The sequence below is a fragment of the Emys orbicularis genome, chromosome 12 (assembly GCF_028017835.1).
Source record: "Emys orbicularis isolate rEmyOrb1 chromosome 12, rEmyOrb1.hap1, whole genome shotgun sequence".
Classification (NCBI taxonomy): domain Eukaryota; kingdom Metazoa; phylum Chordata; order Testudines; family Emydidae; genus Emys; species Emys orbicularis.
Genome location: NC_088694.1, coordinates 20,650,572 through 20,666,903, shown reverse-complemented (window position 1 = coordinate 20,666,903; position 16,332 = coordinate 20,650,572). Strand labels below are relative to the sequence as shown.

Below are 16,332 nucleotides of genomic sequence, written 5' to 3'. Positions count from 1 at the left end.
TCTCCACACTCCTCTATGTTCACTCTCCAGCTGAACTTTGAGAGTTCCTTGCTTACTCCAGCCCCTGCAACTCTTATGCTGACCTACTCCTGCAATGTCACTACCAAGAAGGGTGGACAACTGTTCATTTATGGTGGTTGCCAGGGCAACAAAAACAGATCTGCCACTGAAGTGGAACATTTCCAGGCAAGGGGATAAGAGGGTACTTAACCGAAAAGCCCAGCTCCACAGCTGGCCCAGGAAAGGATCCAGGAGTGAGAACGACTGTCCCCACAGGGCAGGGCTGACATGGGAGGCTAAACCAGGGGACAGAAGAAGCTGGAACCCTCCACCTTTCAGTTACAAAAAAAGAACAGCACAAGCCTACAAAACAGCTCAGATTTATTTCTGGTACCTTTTTACAGAACATAAATTACCCCTCCCCAGAACAGGACTATCACACCTCTTTCCTGATCACTTGGCTCTGCACTTCCCTGTGATCACGGAGCTTTGGGACTACAATTCCCAGCAGCCTCTTAACTGGTGGAAGTTATCCCTGCCGTCTTGGCTTCAAGGGCTCCAAGAGACAGAGGTACATGAGGCAGCAGGAGATAAGGCAGCAATGTTTTCCCTGTCCTCTCACAATCTCCCTGCAAGTCCTGGCTGTAGCCCTCCCACTGAAGCCCACATTACATGCCCACTGCATTGGATTCTCTCAGAGGGGTGCAACCCCTCTGACTTTGCGGATGATGTTGGCCAGTCGCTTGGCCAGGCCTCCCCTGCTTGGCTCTTCCACATGGAAGGTTCTGGTCAGTAGATTGTAGAAGGAGCCATAGCACACGGCCACCACAGTGCAGGTCAGGCAGATGACGTTATATGGCATGCTGAAGTCAGGCGTTGGCAAGTTCACCAGCAGCGGCTCCGTGTAGAGACGCACAAAGTAGCTGGAGCCATCGGAAGAAGGAAATCTGGAGATGGAAGCAGGAGGGGAAACATCACCCCACGCAAAACATTCCAGCAGGATCCTTCTTAGTGCGATGGTGAGCAATGTTGCCCACCTGCTCTGACAGCAACCCTAAAGGTGCACTTGTTATACCCCGCTCAGAACCTGGGCCCTTCTCTCCAGCCAGCATTAGAGACATCTGCCGGGTCATCTCTGATGACCCATCATGAACCTGAGCCCCCTTGGGAGAGGCTGACAGCACCCGAGGGAAAAGCACACACACAGGAGGAATAGTCCTGTGCCCAAAAGAACTATCCCAGACCAAGTGCAGGGCTTACAGGGGAAGCCACTCTACAAACTCTGCAGGTTCACTTTGAACCTATGGCTGCCCTGCCTGAGAACAAGCACACAGAGATGGTTGTATGTGGCCTTCTCATTCCTCCCACTCCAGGAACTGGCCAATCCCCTCACATGGGCTCCTAAGGAGTGGAGTTTGTGGCTCAGATTCTGAACACGTCACTGAGAAGCCTACTGAGTAACTCTACAGGGAACCGAGGGCTGGCACATGTAGATTAGCACCTACCAGGTGTGAGATCCATGTGCAGCAAGTGCCTAGGGATTCCAGCCCAACACAAGCAACCCCTCCCTTTCCCCCATGGCCCGAGACAAGGTTCACTCACAGTGAGGTGAAGAGAGGACTCTGCTCTGCATCCTCTGCCTTCATTGCTATGACACTTGGCACCAGGGCACTCAGGACAGATGGACTAAGGAGACAAAAAGCAGCAACAGAGTCTGAAAGATGCAGTCTTCAGTCATGCTAGAAAACAAATGGCAAACACCACACACACACACACACACACACACCAGGAGCCAAGCGTTATGTGCGGCATTGGGCCCAGAACCCGTGACGGGTCTAGAAAGGGAAAGCCCCGCAGAAGCCTGGCCCACAGTATGTAAGTTACCCCAAAGCAGGGGCACATGGCTTTACCTCACATAAAAGCCGTGGTTGGGGTCAGGGGTATACTCTGTCCACTTCAGTAAGGCTCTCTCGAACTGGATGGTGATCTTGGTGACAGAGTTTGCTGGGAGCTGGATCAGCATCTCCAGCAGATGGGGCCGCCTTCGGTCCTGAGCCGGCTGATAGTGGATATAACCTACCACCAAAGACAGTCACATGTCACCCTGCTGGGAACCTTCCCCACTAACACAGACTGCACTGAGCGATACTGTTGCCTCCACCCTCCCCTACAAGAGAGGGCACAGGATTACACCCACCTCACACAACCCTTCCCTATGGCTTCTGCTCTTCCCACTTAGAGCATGAACTCCTCAGGGCTGGGTTCTGGACAGTCAGGGCTCAGCATGTAATTCACAGGGACAACATTAAAAAGCAAAAGATGCTCAAGTTGACCAGTTCTCACTAGCCCAAAACAACACACAAAGATAAACACGATTCTCATGTCAGAGAGGCTCTGTGACGAATATCCAGGATGCCTCTCCCCATCTACTCAGACACCACTGTAAGGGAAGAAGTTCTCACCCACCCCTGCTCCACATCCCCATGGAGGATAATGGAACACCCCCAGACAGACTGTTCTGTGTGTGTCCATTACCAACCCAGCCCCTTTCCTCTTAAAGTGTAATGCTCATGAGAGCATGGCTGTAACTGAACTGATATGTACAAGTTTCCTGAACACACAGCTCTGCTCAGACACCCCAGTGCTGGCTTGCTGTTATTCCAGCCCTGGGACTCTCCTGAGCCGATGCTGCTGTTAGTGCTAAACTTGAGGGTGTGTTTCTGAAGTTAGCTTTCCACAATAGCACAGTGTACAAGGAGCTCACACTGAACCCCTGGTGACCTGGGCAGGGATTGATTGGTCTCTGGAATGAGACCCTGTTGCCAGGGTAGTCTGCACAGTGTGTATTCCTTACTTGGTTTGTTTTCTTTTCCCTTGGTGGTGATGACCAAAGTGTGAACGTAGAGTCTCAGGTACCAGGGCACGGTCTCCAATAGTATCACAGGGAAAGCCCGGTATGGGTGGGTGTTATAAATCAGGGTGCTGATTTCTCCTGTCTGCAGGCCATATCCACTCACATAGCGCTGAGCATGGAGCACAGGTGTTGACAGATCCACTGCAACAGGGAAATCAAATAGGGGCTAGTAACACCAAAGCCCAGCTGTAACTCTGAACACAAGAATACTGTTATCCACCCAGCAAGGAGCTGAGAGGCCGGGGGCACGTCCCTTTCACATGGCTCCTACTGCCTCCCATCTCACATGGAGCAGAAGAGGGGGCAAGGGGCAGTTTCTGCCTCACACCCCAGCACAGAGTGGGATGGAGGAAGGGTCTCCTGAATGTTGCTGCTCTGTCTCTCCCCAGCAAGAAGCATGCAGTCCTCTCCTCCTTCTCAGGGCCCACACAGTGACTAACAGCAGCAGGAGTCTGAGTATCCCCATCCCAGGTTGGCATATTAAGAACTGGTTGGGTGGGGGGAGCTGGAGTCATGCACCGTGCAGGTAAAATGAAGCCATTAGTCACTCACAGCTGTCCTGGGGCCGTTTCCATTTCAGCTGCACGTTGAGGCTGCGAGACACATTAAAGAGCGAGGGGCTCAGTAAGTCATAGACTGCATAGGTTTTCCTGTCTCCTTGGACAGATGCTTCATGCACAGACAGTGGAAGTGGGGTCACCTCCAGCAGTTCGTTCTCCTGAGAATGTAAGCAGAGCACATAGGAGGAAAGGCAACTCCTGCATTAACCAGTAGACAGAAAGGCGGTCCTTAGCATTCCCTGGCATGGAAATGACTGGCCTGTACTCTGTCTAGGAACGCTCCCTCGGCACAGGCCCAGCTCAGGACCTTCCATAACACTAGTGTAGCATCTCCATTTCTGGACAGTACTATAGTAATTTTACTCTTTCAACAAATAGACACATCTGCCCAACTCACAACAGGAATCCTTTCATCAAGAATCCCATCCCTGCAGGGAGCTCTGGGTGACAGCACGCCAGGGCAGTTCCATCTCCGCACTCTGGTGCGATTGGAGACAGCAGAGAATGCTGCAAGGAATCCAAATTCCTTCTAACAGGATGCTATGTCACGGTACTAGGCAGGACAATGAACAGGAAGTGTTACCTGGGTCTTACTGGAAATATCAACATAGATTTTGCTCTCAGACGCAAGAGGACAAGCTTCAGTGACAGTGCGTGAGAACATCTTGAAAAGGGACCAGTCTGGAGAAGACAGACACAAAGAGAGGTCAGCCAGGATGTGAGCAAATGAGGCTAGTGCACTCACAGAACACAACAAACTGCAGGTTATTCCAGTTACCTCTCTTCCCTTGACCAGTGGAGAAGGTGTCAAAGACCACGGTGAGGGTCTGTCTAAGCTCCCAGGAGACACTCAGACACGAAGCATCCTGGAGGATAAGACAAACCAGAGACTGTGTTCAACATAAACCCACCTTCCAGAAGGGCAAGACTCATCACAAGAGGGAGATGGGGCTATAACAGGGTCATAAGACACACTGCAGGGCCCAGATGGGACTCATAAGAGTGGAGAAGGACAACATATCAGTTAAATGTGGGTGGATTAAGTCCCAACCAGCCTATTTCACAAGGGCCAGGGCAGAGCTGTTCCCTACAGTGTCTTTGTCTGGTATAGTTTACCAACCCAAATGATTAGGAAATGCTTCCTAGTGTTCCGTCTACATGTTCATTCCTAAAGCATCAAGGGTCTTATCAGCCTGTCCAGAAATGCCACGCTACTCCCAGCTTTTGGATACTAGTGATGGTGCTCACCCTGCAGATGGGGCGGATATGCACTGCCTGGGAGTGGTAACTGCTGTGGAACAAACGTTCAGCCTTCAGCAACACAGCAAGACCAGCCTGCAGACAGTGAAGGAGAAAACATTATTGAATCATACGTAACCACCACCAAGCTATCAGGCACCTCAAACTTTCTAAGAGCCCAGCAGAGGCTTCACCTCTCACCAAGTATCCCAACTCCACCTGCTCCTACTGAGATGGGAGCAGGACTCCAACGGGAGTTATAGCGATGCAGTAACATTTGCTCTTTGGGAACCCAGCTTCAAAGACTCTGGCTATGACCTGATCAGGCAGTGGAAAGCCTAGGATTTGCCCTCACCTTTGAACCACATGGCAGCAGCTTTTTCCAAGGCGTGAGGTTCTCAGTACAGACGACCTCCCGGGGCAAGACGGCATATCTCAGGAGATGGTGATCTGTAACTGGGATGGGGGAGTGGAGGGTTAGTAGCCTGGTGTTAGTCTGACCACATGCACCAAAGCAACATTCCTCACTCCCCAAAGCTGATCAATCCCTGAAGAATCCCATGAGCTCTGTGGAAAAGGGAGGAGACCACTGCAGGGCCACTTCATCAAACAATGGATCTGAGGGGACAGCTGTGTGTATCTCCAACATATAGGCCTTGGCTACACTCGCGGATTCACAGCGCTACCTCTCCGAGGGGAATAGCTTGCAGCGCTGCGAGGGAGCGTGCAGCGCTGCAGGCGCTGATTACACTGGCGCTTTACAGCGCTGCACTCGCTGCGCTCAGGGGGGGTGTTTTTTCACACCCCTGAGCGCAGCAAGTGCAGCGCTGTGAATTGCCAGTGTAGCCAAGGCCATAGGAAAAAACCCTCTAGTCTAGTTTCTGGAAGTACAGCCTGCAAGCTTCCAGTCCTCATTACTTTCTACAGTTCTTTGCACAGAGGGGCCTGAATAACTTCAGGTATGGAAGTTATTCTATTCAGGTTCTTATCAGAGGGCCTTTAGGTCACTGGTTCAAATCGAGCTGCGTTTGGTGGGGACTAGAAGCTGCTTCCAGCTGCCTGTATGAAGTTAGTTTGACATTTCAGTTCAGTTCCTAGTCTGCAGGTATCTGCATCACAATAATCACCACAATTGGCACTAACTGACCCCCTAGTCAGCAGTCTCAGAAAAGAGGAAGAGGACTGAATGAGCCAGAGTACCTAAATTCCCCCCCTTTCTCCTAAAAGTGGTCCCTTCAGGTGAGGAATGAGACCCTGGTGGGGGTGAATCTAGCATGGCTGCTGCCCATGCTGTGTATGTCCTGTGGGCATAGGTGGTTTCAGTTTCTAGAGCTGTCTGATACCTCACCACTTCCAAATTCACTTAGAAGACCTATACTTAGGATGTTAGCATAACCAAGAGTTCTCCCAGGACCTGCATCCAGACCCTGCCCTCAGTACCACAGCAACAGTGAAGTGAACCATCAACAATCAAGCGTTCCCCCCACAGAGCAAAGCCACCTTTTCACACAGGTCCTGTCTCACCATTGGCCAAACCCAGAGGTTTGAATGATGCAGTTGGAGTGACGGTGTTGGTGGAATCAATGAAGTTCAGAGAGGCACAGAATATCCCTGAGAGGATGTTACTAAGTTCTTTCCAGGCTTTATCAACACTGAATGAGAAATACAAGAGGCAACAAGTTACACAACTGTCTCTCTCCCCCAAATCTATATGGGTCTGTTTGAAATTAAAAGTTTGTATAGTGTATTTGATAAATGAATAGATCATTGCAAAGAGAGCACTGTTAATAAATGTGTAAATATCACTACTGGAGCCTTAACCAGACAACAATAAAACAAGGGCTTTGGAGACAGCCAGAAATAAATGAGGTTATTGAGCAGCGACACTGGAAGGAGGTCCATGAAAGTAAGCTAGAGATGATATTTCTCAGCACACAAAGACTACAAAGGTATCATGGTTGGGGTGGGAAGAGGAGAAATTGACAAGATTCTATGTACAGCCCACAAAATAATTACGCTTGCTCCAATAGTGAATACAAATATTCTTTACAGAACATCACAGATGTGCACAGTACATTGCAAACACAGGGTCAGATCCTGGCACCCTTAGAATGAATAGCAACTTATTCCACACTTTCTTCCAGACATCTAGAACATTACAAATTCTCCCTTGTGAGTGCAGTTCTCTAACCCAAGGGAGACCACACTGCAGCCCAATCTACAGTGCAGTGACTATAGGTGACAGCAGATGATGGAGAACTATATGTTGGGACCTGTAGGGCCAAATTCACCAATGAAATAAATAGATGCAATGCCGTTTATTTATAGGTGTTTCTATGCCCTCATTGCCATAATATCCAAGCATGCCCATTTATGCCAGCAGATGAATCACCCCACAATATTTAGAGGCTACCGATCAGTATTAAAAATGTGAGTAACTGCAATATAGTCCATTGGGTGTCAGTCAGGTGTGGCCCTTGGGCTGATGGGAAGAGGCCAATGCCACACCATTGGGTGGGTGAAGCTTGGGCATTGCTCCCAGCTGTAACTTTCTTTTAGAATGGTTTCTGTGGTACCACCCAAGACACTTACTCGGTGACAGAGTCCTGGAACCAGACCCAGAGCTCGGCCCCGGCTGGAGCTTGCAAGTAGGGTTGTCCCCAGGTCCGTGTTCGCCAGAAGCCCTGAGTGAGGGACAGGTGCAGCTCTCGCACCAAGTACTTGGAGATGAGCTGACCCAGAGCCTTGGGGAAGAGCCTGTAGTGAGAGACTGCCGGGAGCAGAGTGAGCGGCACACGTGCACGGTGAGTCCAGGAGATCGTGTGCCCAGTCATCCCGTACCACCCAGCGCCCCGACAGCCCTGAACCGAGCCTCAGCCCACCATTCATCCTGCCTCACGGCTCCCTGGTGCAGTACAGCCCCAGCCCCGGGCACTGAGGCAGGACGGTAACGGACCAGCTCCCCCCAGCCCAGAACAGTGCCGCCCCCCCAGGTTACCAACCCCGCCCCGGGGCTCGCCCACCACAGTCCAGCCCCGCCCCTCACCTCCTTCCCGGTGCAGCTCCGAGTCCCAGCGGGCCCGGAACTGGAAGGTGGCGGCGAGGTCCCCGGAAGGGAGCGGGCTGAGCAGCAGCTCCTCCCGCAGGCTGTCCCGGGGGGGGACCGTCGAGCCGCCCGGAGACCCCAGCAGCAGCAAGAGCCCCAGCACCGCAGTTACAGCCCCCGCCATCCTCCACACTTCCGCTTCCGGCCCGCTCACCCAATGGGGAGGCACTTCCGGCACCGCCCATCGCTAGCCTGCCGGGAAGGGCGGGGGCGGGTCGAGGGGGTTGCTCAGGGACTTCAAGCAGAAACGGGGCGGGGCCTTAGTTCAGCCCCGCACCAGCAGCGTCCCCGTTGCCGCGGTGACCCTGAGTTCCCCAGCGCGCATGACAGGGTCTGGCGCGGCCGAGGGGGGCACAGGCGCGACACACGTACCCCCTGGGCTTGGCCTCTCGCGCAGGGAGCTGGACCCACGTGGCTCGTCCCTTTCACAGCCCCCCATACACACTAGCACGGGGGGCGCTGCGGGCAGCTCCGGGTCGGCACGCCGTTCTCCGCAGCGGGGAGTCCCCGCTCTGGCCTGATCAGCCCTTGGGGCCGGGGAGCCCGGTTAGTGTTGCTTTCAATGGGACATGGGCCCACCGAGAACTGACAGGACTGCGACCCACCAAGGGCCTCACGCAGGCCATGGGGCAGCGACAGAGGGGGGCCTTTGGGTCACCTTCCAGCCTGCTCTGGGACTGGACTGGATCTGATGCAGTGCCTTAGGTGCAAAATGCCCCTTATCTTATTCCCTGCCCCGAGCTAGTTAGTACCCCTAACCTAGAGTCACACTGGAACTTGTTCCCTAGAGGTGAAGGCCTCTGTACCCTGTTGCCTAACTGCAAAGACAAATTCTCTGGCCTGTCCCAGTTCTGTGGAGTGGTCACCTTTCTTAGCTATGGATATATTTTTTTGGGTGGGGTGGGGTAGAATATAAATCAACATCTGTTTTTCAAGGTGATAGAACATGGATTATCCTGTGAAAATGAGTATTTTCTGGTATTATCATATCAGATCTAACTGGGGTCCATCTAAACCAGTGGCTTGTCTCTGACAGCGGCCTGTAATAGATACTTTTGCAGTTGCTAAAAACACACAATAGACAGTTACGTAATCATTTGCCCAAAGAGGAAGTTGCTTCCTAATACTGAAAGCTAATCATGGTGTCTGCTGTGAAGCTGGAAGGTTTATATTCTATAGACATGTTTACCTTAATATATATATCGATATACATCCACCCAAGCACCTCTGAAAGCTGTGTAGGTAACTGAGTGCAGATGCCAGAGTCCATCAGTAGGAGCAGGGTGTACTCTCCACTTTGCCTTGCTTTTTTATAAAATTTTTCTACATGAACGTAATGGCATGGAAATTCCAGTTCTAGGAGTGTGTTTGGGTTTTTAGGGCCTTTATCACTTGCTGTCTAACATTCTACTGCTTGCTGCTGTGGCCAATATATCTGTGGTTTAGCACTGGGATTACTTGTCTAATGAATATCCTCCGGGCACCATGTCCCTGGGTTTTGAAATCTGTTGAAAATCTCATTCTGGAGCTGTCAGTATGGATGACAGCAGGCCTGACCACTTCCCTCAGCACTGAACAGATGGAGCGATAAAGCAGATTCTGACCCTGGCAAAATTTCCCTTGTTTGAAGGGCTTGGTTAACAGGCTTATTGGCAGTTATTTAATTTCTTGTGGAGCTGGGATGTTGAGTTTGTTGCACTGTACAAGTGCCGGCACTGGTTTTTGCTCTCTGTGCCAGTGTGAAACAACATCTCACCAGGCCTACTCTGCGAGAACATGTTCTTATTTTCTACAGGGGCTGTGTAGGCAATCATGTTTAATTCCTGCACTCATTTTTAATGTCTAATTACATTCCCCACTAGAGGGCAGACACGACACACATTTGAACCTGAAATTTTATTGAACCATTAACCCCATGACTACATTGCAATCTCCTCAGAGTTAATGGATTATACAACACAGGGCAGGTTTAGCATCTCACTAAGAATAGTCTGACCTGCCTACCGGAGCATGGTGCAGCCTTTCAGCAAAGCTTTAACATATGCTAAAGAGCAGGATCTTACATTATAGGGTAGACACAGTGCAAAGAGCTAGCCGTGCAAGAGACCCCCCCCCGGTTCTGCCCTGCTTATCCTTAACTATATATAAAAGCTAATCACATCAGTTTGTATCTCAGTCTCTCAGCCAGACAAGCAGCCAAGACAAAGTGCTGTGTTTTTTCCCAGTAGAGGTGTATGTAAAAAATCATTCCTAAAATACCACAGTCCAAACTTGTATCATTTCTGCCATCTCCAATGTCTGGGGCATATGCTGAATTCCAGAGTTCCCAAATGAACAAAGATAATGAATGAGGCTGCAAATCTGTCACGGCGGTCACGGATTCCATGACTTTCTGTGACCTCCGTGACTTCTGCAGCGGCTGGTGCTGGCTCAGGGGCTTCCCAAGCCGGGCAGCCCCTGGGCCAGCAGCAGCAGTTTGGGTGTGTGGGAGGGGGCTCAGGGTTAGGGGCAGGCATTGGGAGGAGCAGGGGGTGCTTACCTTGGGGTGAGGGGGCTCCCCGGCTCCCACTGGCATGGCCCTGCAGCTTCTAGGTGATGGAAGAGCCAGGGGGCTCCGTGCGCTGCCCGCAGGCCCTGCCCTCTCAGCTCCCATTGGCTGTGGTTTCCAGCCAATGGGAGCTGCGCAGCCGGCACTTGTGGCGGGAGCAGCACGCGGAGCTCCCTGGCCCCTCCGCCGCCTAGGAGCTGCAGGGACATGCGAAGTCGGGTAGGTAGCCTGACAGCCCCACCAACCCCCCGCCCCCTCCCCCCCAGCACCAGCAGGGATCCCAGGCTGTTCATCGCTGCCCCCCCCAGCACTAGTGGGGGTCCTGGGCCACCTCCCCCAGCACCCATGGCACCCCCTGGACCGCCTCCCCCAGAGCACCCATGTCCCCCCGCCCAAGTTTTAGTTAGGGGTATACAGTAAAAGTCATGGACAGGTCACAGGCTGTGAATTTTTGTTTGCTGCCCATGACCTGTCCATGACTTTTACTAAAAATACCCATGACTAAAACGTAGCCTTAATAATGAATACTATGATCCACACAAAATGTTCAGAGACAAGTCTCCTATGTTAGAAGTGCTCCCTCCCTAAATATTGATGGGAGTGCAGGAGAAGTTCAGCTAGCTCATTTAGGGCTTGATCCTGCAACGTGCAGAGCACGCTGGCTCTTATGTAGTGAAACACTTATGCTTAAGGTTAAACACATGCTTGTGAGTACGCCCATTAACTTCAATTGGCTAGCCACCTGCTTAAATGTTTATGCTTCTCTACATCAGGGCCAGAGTCCTCCACACCATGTAGGAACAAGTGCTTGCTCAGAAGCCCATATGGAATCTAGACACATGAGCTCCGTGCCAGGCAGGGCTTTGGAGCTGTGCTCTGGCTCCGCTCCAGGCAAAAACCTGCAGTTCCACTGCTCTGGAGCTGCTCTGGGCTCCAGCTCCGGGCTCCGCTCCAGAACCCTGGTGCCAGGACTTTGTAAGAGAATGTGAGGGACTCCAGGCCTAGGAGATTGCATGGGAGCTGCAGATGCTGCACAACAGAAGGTCTTGCTAGAGAATGTTTTGAACCACACCCAGCAGCTGGAGAACACCTGCCACCATTCTGACTTGCAAAGGCACAAACAAGCACTCAGTGCAGCCCCAAGCAATACCCCAAAACTCACAATGTATGCCCAGCCCTAGCCCAAAACCACTGAGACCTGGAAGAGCACTCCTGTAATGAACATGCCAAACTCCTCAGCACAGGGGTGGAGACTTGCAGTACTGGAATGCTTCAGCTACGCATGAGCCAGGATGGCCAGAGGCACTAGACACAAATTCTCTGGGCTTAAGGAGACTCCCTGCACCACTCTGTCCACAGACTGCTGCAAACCAGCTGAAATCAGGGTCCTGGGGGCAGTCCTTGCTCAGCAGTGGCCATTCATTTCTTGGATTTTTCCATGGGTTTAGCTGATTGCTAGGACTATATTTGTGCTGCCCCCGTCTCTCGGGAGTTGCCAATCTGCTGAGTCACTTCCTCTTTTCAGACCTTTCTTTTCCCTTTATCCTCTTTCTCTGGAAAGTGCTGTATGAGGCAGTATAGTGGACAGAATGTGACTCGTCTGCACCTGGCTTTTCGTTTGATGGTACTTGGGATGCTAAATGCTGCAGCCAGGGTCCAACAGTGTCTGTTAGTGTGTGTCTAGCTACTATGCAGCTCTGAGTGCTCCCTGGGAAATGGCCTGGATCTGGAGCAATACCCAGCCTCTGTTATTTATATACCAGACTCCTCTCCTTGAGGATGCTCCACTTCCGTCATGGCAGTGACTTTGTTTTTCCTGTTACATAGTCTCCTTGTGGCCAAAGCTTTCCTGTATTAGATCAGATGGTGGCAGTAGCACGCCTCCCTAAAATGGTGATGCAGCCGGATCTGTGTGTGGCTATGCTCATTCCCGAGAGTAGGAAGAGGGCAAGACAAATAGCCAGCAAGGAGGGGGTCAAAGTGACAATCTGTCCTTGTAACACAGCTAGCCAGAGCGCCAACAGCCATGCTGGGTATTCTGCTGTGCTTAGGGGGCTACTCTGCTGTTGCTGCACCTGATAATTGGTGCTAGAAGGGTCATACAATTCATGGGGAATTGCATGAACACACTCATGGGATCATGTTACCGATCACAGTGCTCCCACGCCCACCAGCCCTGCTGGTTTAGTGTGGGAATCAGTACATTCTCACTGCAGTCTCAGGCTGTCTCCTCTGTAAGCACAAGTGCAATCAAAGCCCTTTGAAAATGCAAAGCACCATAGAAGTGCTCAGTATTATTATTGGGATGGGTTGGTGATTTGCCCCATTAACCCCCATAGTTCTTCTCAGCGGTGGGTAATGAGGACTATGCCACTTGTATTTATGTTGGGCAGAGGAATGGCCACTGGATTGGGCTGGCGCCTGGTCTGGGAACGAAGTTAAGACCCTTGTTCTCCGGCGACTGAGAAACTTTGGCTCATCTGCTACTGAGGTCTTGTCCTTGGTAGTATGGCTGTTATTGCTTCATCCCCTGCCTTAAGCCTGTCTCCCCTCCCTGAGGCTCTCCTCTTCCTCATTCTGCAGCCGCTTCCTAGGCCAGCCCCTCATCCCCACCAACCACCAGGCATTCATGGTTCTCCAATAACACACACCATCCCTACGGCTTATTTGACAGGAGTGTAATTTCTCTGTAGGCTCTTGTTACACATTTGCCTAGAAGGGGGGGTCCCACTGGGACTGGGGGGCTGCGATCCTGCGGGGAGGCCTTGCCAGGAATGGGCACAACTGAGGCCATGGCTCGTGTAGCAGTTCAGGTGAGTGAAGCGGGAGAGTTAGTAGCAAAGCCTGAAGAGTTAATTTCTGAAGCACTACACTACCCCTCTGTTTCTGCACCACTCTCTTGGCTGACTGAAGAACGTGCTGAGGGAAGCCGTCTCTCCGCTCCTTGGGATGGGGAGACAGCTCGGGTTGTACTGAGCAGGCGTCAAACAACCAGCAGCCTTCCTTTCTCTCATGCTGGCAGGTCCATGCGGAGGGTGGATGAGGAGAGAGCAGGGAGCCTGCTGCTAGCTTCTGGCCGCCTGCGCTTCAGGACTGTCCTCCTGGGGCTCATCCTCATCTGACTGCACCACGGGGGTCTCAGCCCCCTCCTCGCTGGTGTCCAGGCTGTTCAGGTCTGTGGACACGGAGGATGTGGACGAGATCCGGGATTTGATCTCGGCCGCATTGGGCACTTGCAGGGTGATTTCCTCCTGGTAGTGGCTGGGCTCTGCCCAAGGAGAGAGGCAAGATTAGCAGAAGAAACCAACATGCTAGCATCTTTGCAGGCCTTGTGCCCAGCCCCCTTCACCTCCACCATACCCCTCTGCAGGCAGGCTGTGCCTTCATCCCTTTCCCAGCCCATTGCAGAGCGCCATTTCAGCAGGGGCAGCGACTCTGGTACACAATGTTTCTAGGCCCTTTAGGAGGAAAGGCGATGAGGCTGGAACTATCCCTATCAGGAGAGGTGGGGGGTAGGAGGGATTTGGGTGGGAGTCACCGGGCTCAAAATTCTTATTGTCCATGCGCAGAGAGACATGAGCTGGCCGTAAGCAGGACTGAGCTGCTGAGCTACCGATCCCTTAGCCCGACTTTGATCCCCAGCACGAGCCAGGCTGCTGCCAGAGCCGGGTCTCCTTCCCCAGTCCCAGACTTTGGCAGCAGGGCATGTGCCTCACATTCCTTCCCCATTTTTGGCAGTGGAGCCTTTTCCGTCTCGCTTGTAAAATTCCAGCTTGGGGCCTTCACGTGTGAGGCCGTTTAACTGGAACAGAGGAGAATCTGCCGCTAAATGGCTTGACTCATTCTCAGAGTGACTCATTCTCAGAGTCTCTGCAAGGAGTGCAGTATGGGGTGATCAGGCTGCCGATGCCTCCTCCTCCCCCATTGGGGTCCCCCTCCCCAGGCAATGAGCTCAACACAGGGTAACTGGGGTCTGCATGGCTCCCCACTCCCCATGTGAGGAGCCCAGCCTGGGGCCACCATGGTGCTGACACTGCCCCCAACAGGGAGCTCAATGCAAGACAGTCAGGGTCTCGGCACCCCCACACTTTGTGCAGAGAGCTCAGCATGGGCAATCAGGGCCCAGGGGAGAGTGAGCATGTGAGGAGTGCGGCAGGGTGTGATGGGACAGTGGCTGCTCTAGAGCAGTTTGGGGGGACAAGAATTCAGTCTTACAAACCCTAAAAAGCTCAGAGTGCACATCAGCCCTGGAAAATTTGGATCCGTAATTCTCTGCTCCCAGCAATGGTAGCTGTAGTGTAGACGGGACAGGTGTTTGTGCAACAGTATCCTTCCCTAAGATTAGATGTCGTGATGCTGAAAATGCCTGTGCCCTTTCTACACGGCAGCCTCCATTGCTCATATCGCCGATGGAGCTGTACTAGCGGAGCTGTGCTGGTGTGAACTTTTCCAATCCCACAGGCCAAAGCCCCAAGTTTGTTGCCCTTCAGGACTGAAGAGAGTCACAGCAGGGCTTGGACTGGATCGACGAACTGACCAGCTGGCGTGAAGGTTGGGGGGCAGCAGGGAGCAAACAGGGAGGGTTGCGTACATACCTGGCAGGAGACCGGCAACATTGTTATCCTCTGTCCCGCAGCTGAGAAATACGTCCACGGTGTCCTGGTCAGAAAGGTCCATCATCTCCATCTGCTCCAGCATGTCCACATTCACTTCCATGGAGGAAATGCTGCCCAGCGGAGCTGCAGAGACACGGGCCAGAAAACAAGGGAGGGCCCATCACTAGTGCCAGCCAGATGAGAACCTATTAGCCCTGGACCAGCAGCACTGAGAAGACGATGCCATGGGAGGCCAGCTTGTGGGACTAGCCTACTGGCTTGTTTATAGTGTGAGCTCTTCAGGGCCCTTATCTTTATGACCTGTTCAGGGCTCTATAAATAACAGGTCACCCCCTCTGCACTGCCTTCCATCCCATTCTGTGTGTGACAGACACCTCCCCCTAGCCCCGGGCGGGCGGCACTTACGTCTCCTGTGCTCTATCTGCAGGTGGGACATGGGGAAGAAGAAATCCACATCATGCTGGAAAACCTCCTCAAAGAACTTCTGCCTGTCACGTAATTTGAGCTGCTGCTGCATCTGCTCTGGCTCCAGTCCCCGCTGCCCATGCTCCATGTCAGCTGTAGAGGAACAAGGTGGAAGATCAGGCACAGGCTAGATGCAGTCAGATGGGGCATGGGAGATCAGCCAAGGCCAAGAAGGGCTGCATAAGTCCACCCTATTCCTTCTATTAGTGTCCTGCAGGATAGGTATTGCTCTTCTGCTCTACTTTATCCATGGGGGTGCATTGTGATTTGGTAGCAATGGAAGAGGTATTACAGGCCATGGAGCTTGCTCCAGCAGTGCAATCTGTGCTGGGGGCCACTACTACTGACTCTGCTCCTGTGATACAGCCCAGTCTGGTGTCCACAACTGCAATGACCATCTCATACTTTGGGCTTCCCCACCTTTCTTCCAGGGTTCTCAAAGCGCTCTACAAACTTTAACTCTCACCCCCTCCGTGAGAGGGGATTAGTGTTCTGTTATCCCCATTTTCCAGAGAGGGAAACTGAGGCACGGAAAGCAGAAGTGACTTGCCCAGGGTCACCCAGTATCAGAGCCAGGAATAGAATCAGGTCCTCCTGACTCACAAGCCTCTGCTCTAACCACTAATCAGCGGTTCTCAAACTGTGGGTCGGGACCCCAAAGTGGGTTGCAACCCCATTTTAATGGGGTCACCAGGGCCAGCATTAGACTTGCTGGGACCCAGGGCTTGGGCTCCGGCCCCCTGTCCATCCCCCCCAGGGCAGTGGGGCTCAGGCTCCAACCCCCTCTCTTCCCCCACCTGGGGCAGCAGGGCTCAGGCTCTGGCTCTCCACCCCCGGGGTCATGTAGTAATTTTGTTGTCAGAAAGGGGTTGCGGTACAATGAC

The 16,332-nt window shown here is 52.5% G+C and overlaps 2 protein-coding genes across 2 annotated transcripts; both read right to left on the bottom strand.

Moving 5' to 3' along the window:
- Window positions 1-363: 363 nt before the first annotated feature.
- Window positions 364-7,944, bottom strand: PIGT (phosphatidylinositol glycan anchor biosynthesis class T). The gene is made up of 12 exons (XM_065414354.1): window positions 7,760-7,944; window positions 7,306-7,483; window positions 6,238-6,365; window positions 5,069-5,169; window positions 4,723-4,809; window positions 4,253-4,340; window positions 4,058-4,155; window positions 3,467-3,632; window positions 2,855-3,055; window positions 1,911-2,076; window positions 1,603-1,686; window positions 364-947 (listed from the first exon to the last, which is right to left on the bottom strand). Exons 1-12 carry the CDS (start codon window positions 7,941-7,943, stop codon window positions 695-697), a joined length of 1,734 nt encoding a protein of 577 aa, XP_065270426.1. The 5' UTR covers window position 7,944; the 3' UTR covers window positions 364-694.
- A 5,256-nt stretch (window positions 7,945-13,200) lies between these two features.
- DBNDD2 (dysbindin domain containing 2) lies at window positions 13,201-15,536 on the bottom strand. The gene is made up of 3 exons (XM_065414720.1): window positions 15,389-15,536; window positions 14,963-15,106; window positions 13,201-13,635 (listed from the first exon to the last, which is right to left on the bottom strand). The coding sequence occupies exons 1-3, from the start codon at window positions 15,534-15,536 to the stop codon at window positions 13,433-13,435; spliced, it is 495 nt and encodes a 164-aa protein (XP_065270792.1). The 3' UTR covers window positions 13,201-13,432.
- Between the last annotated feature and the right edge of the window lie 796 nt (window positions 15,537-16,332).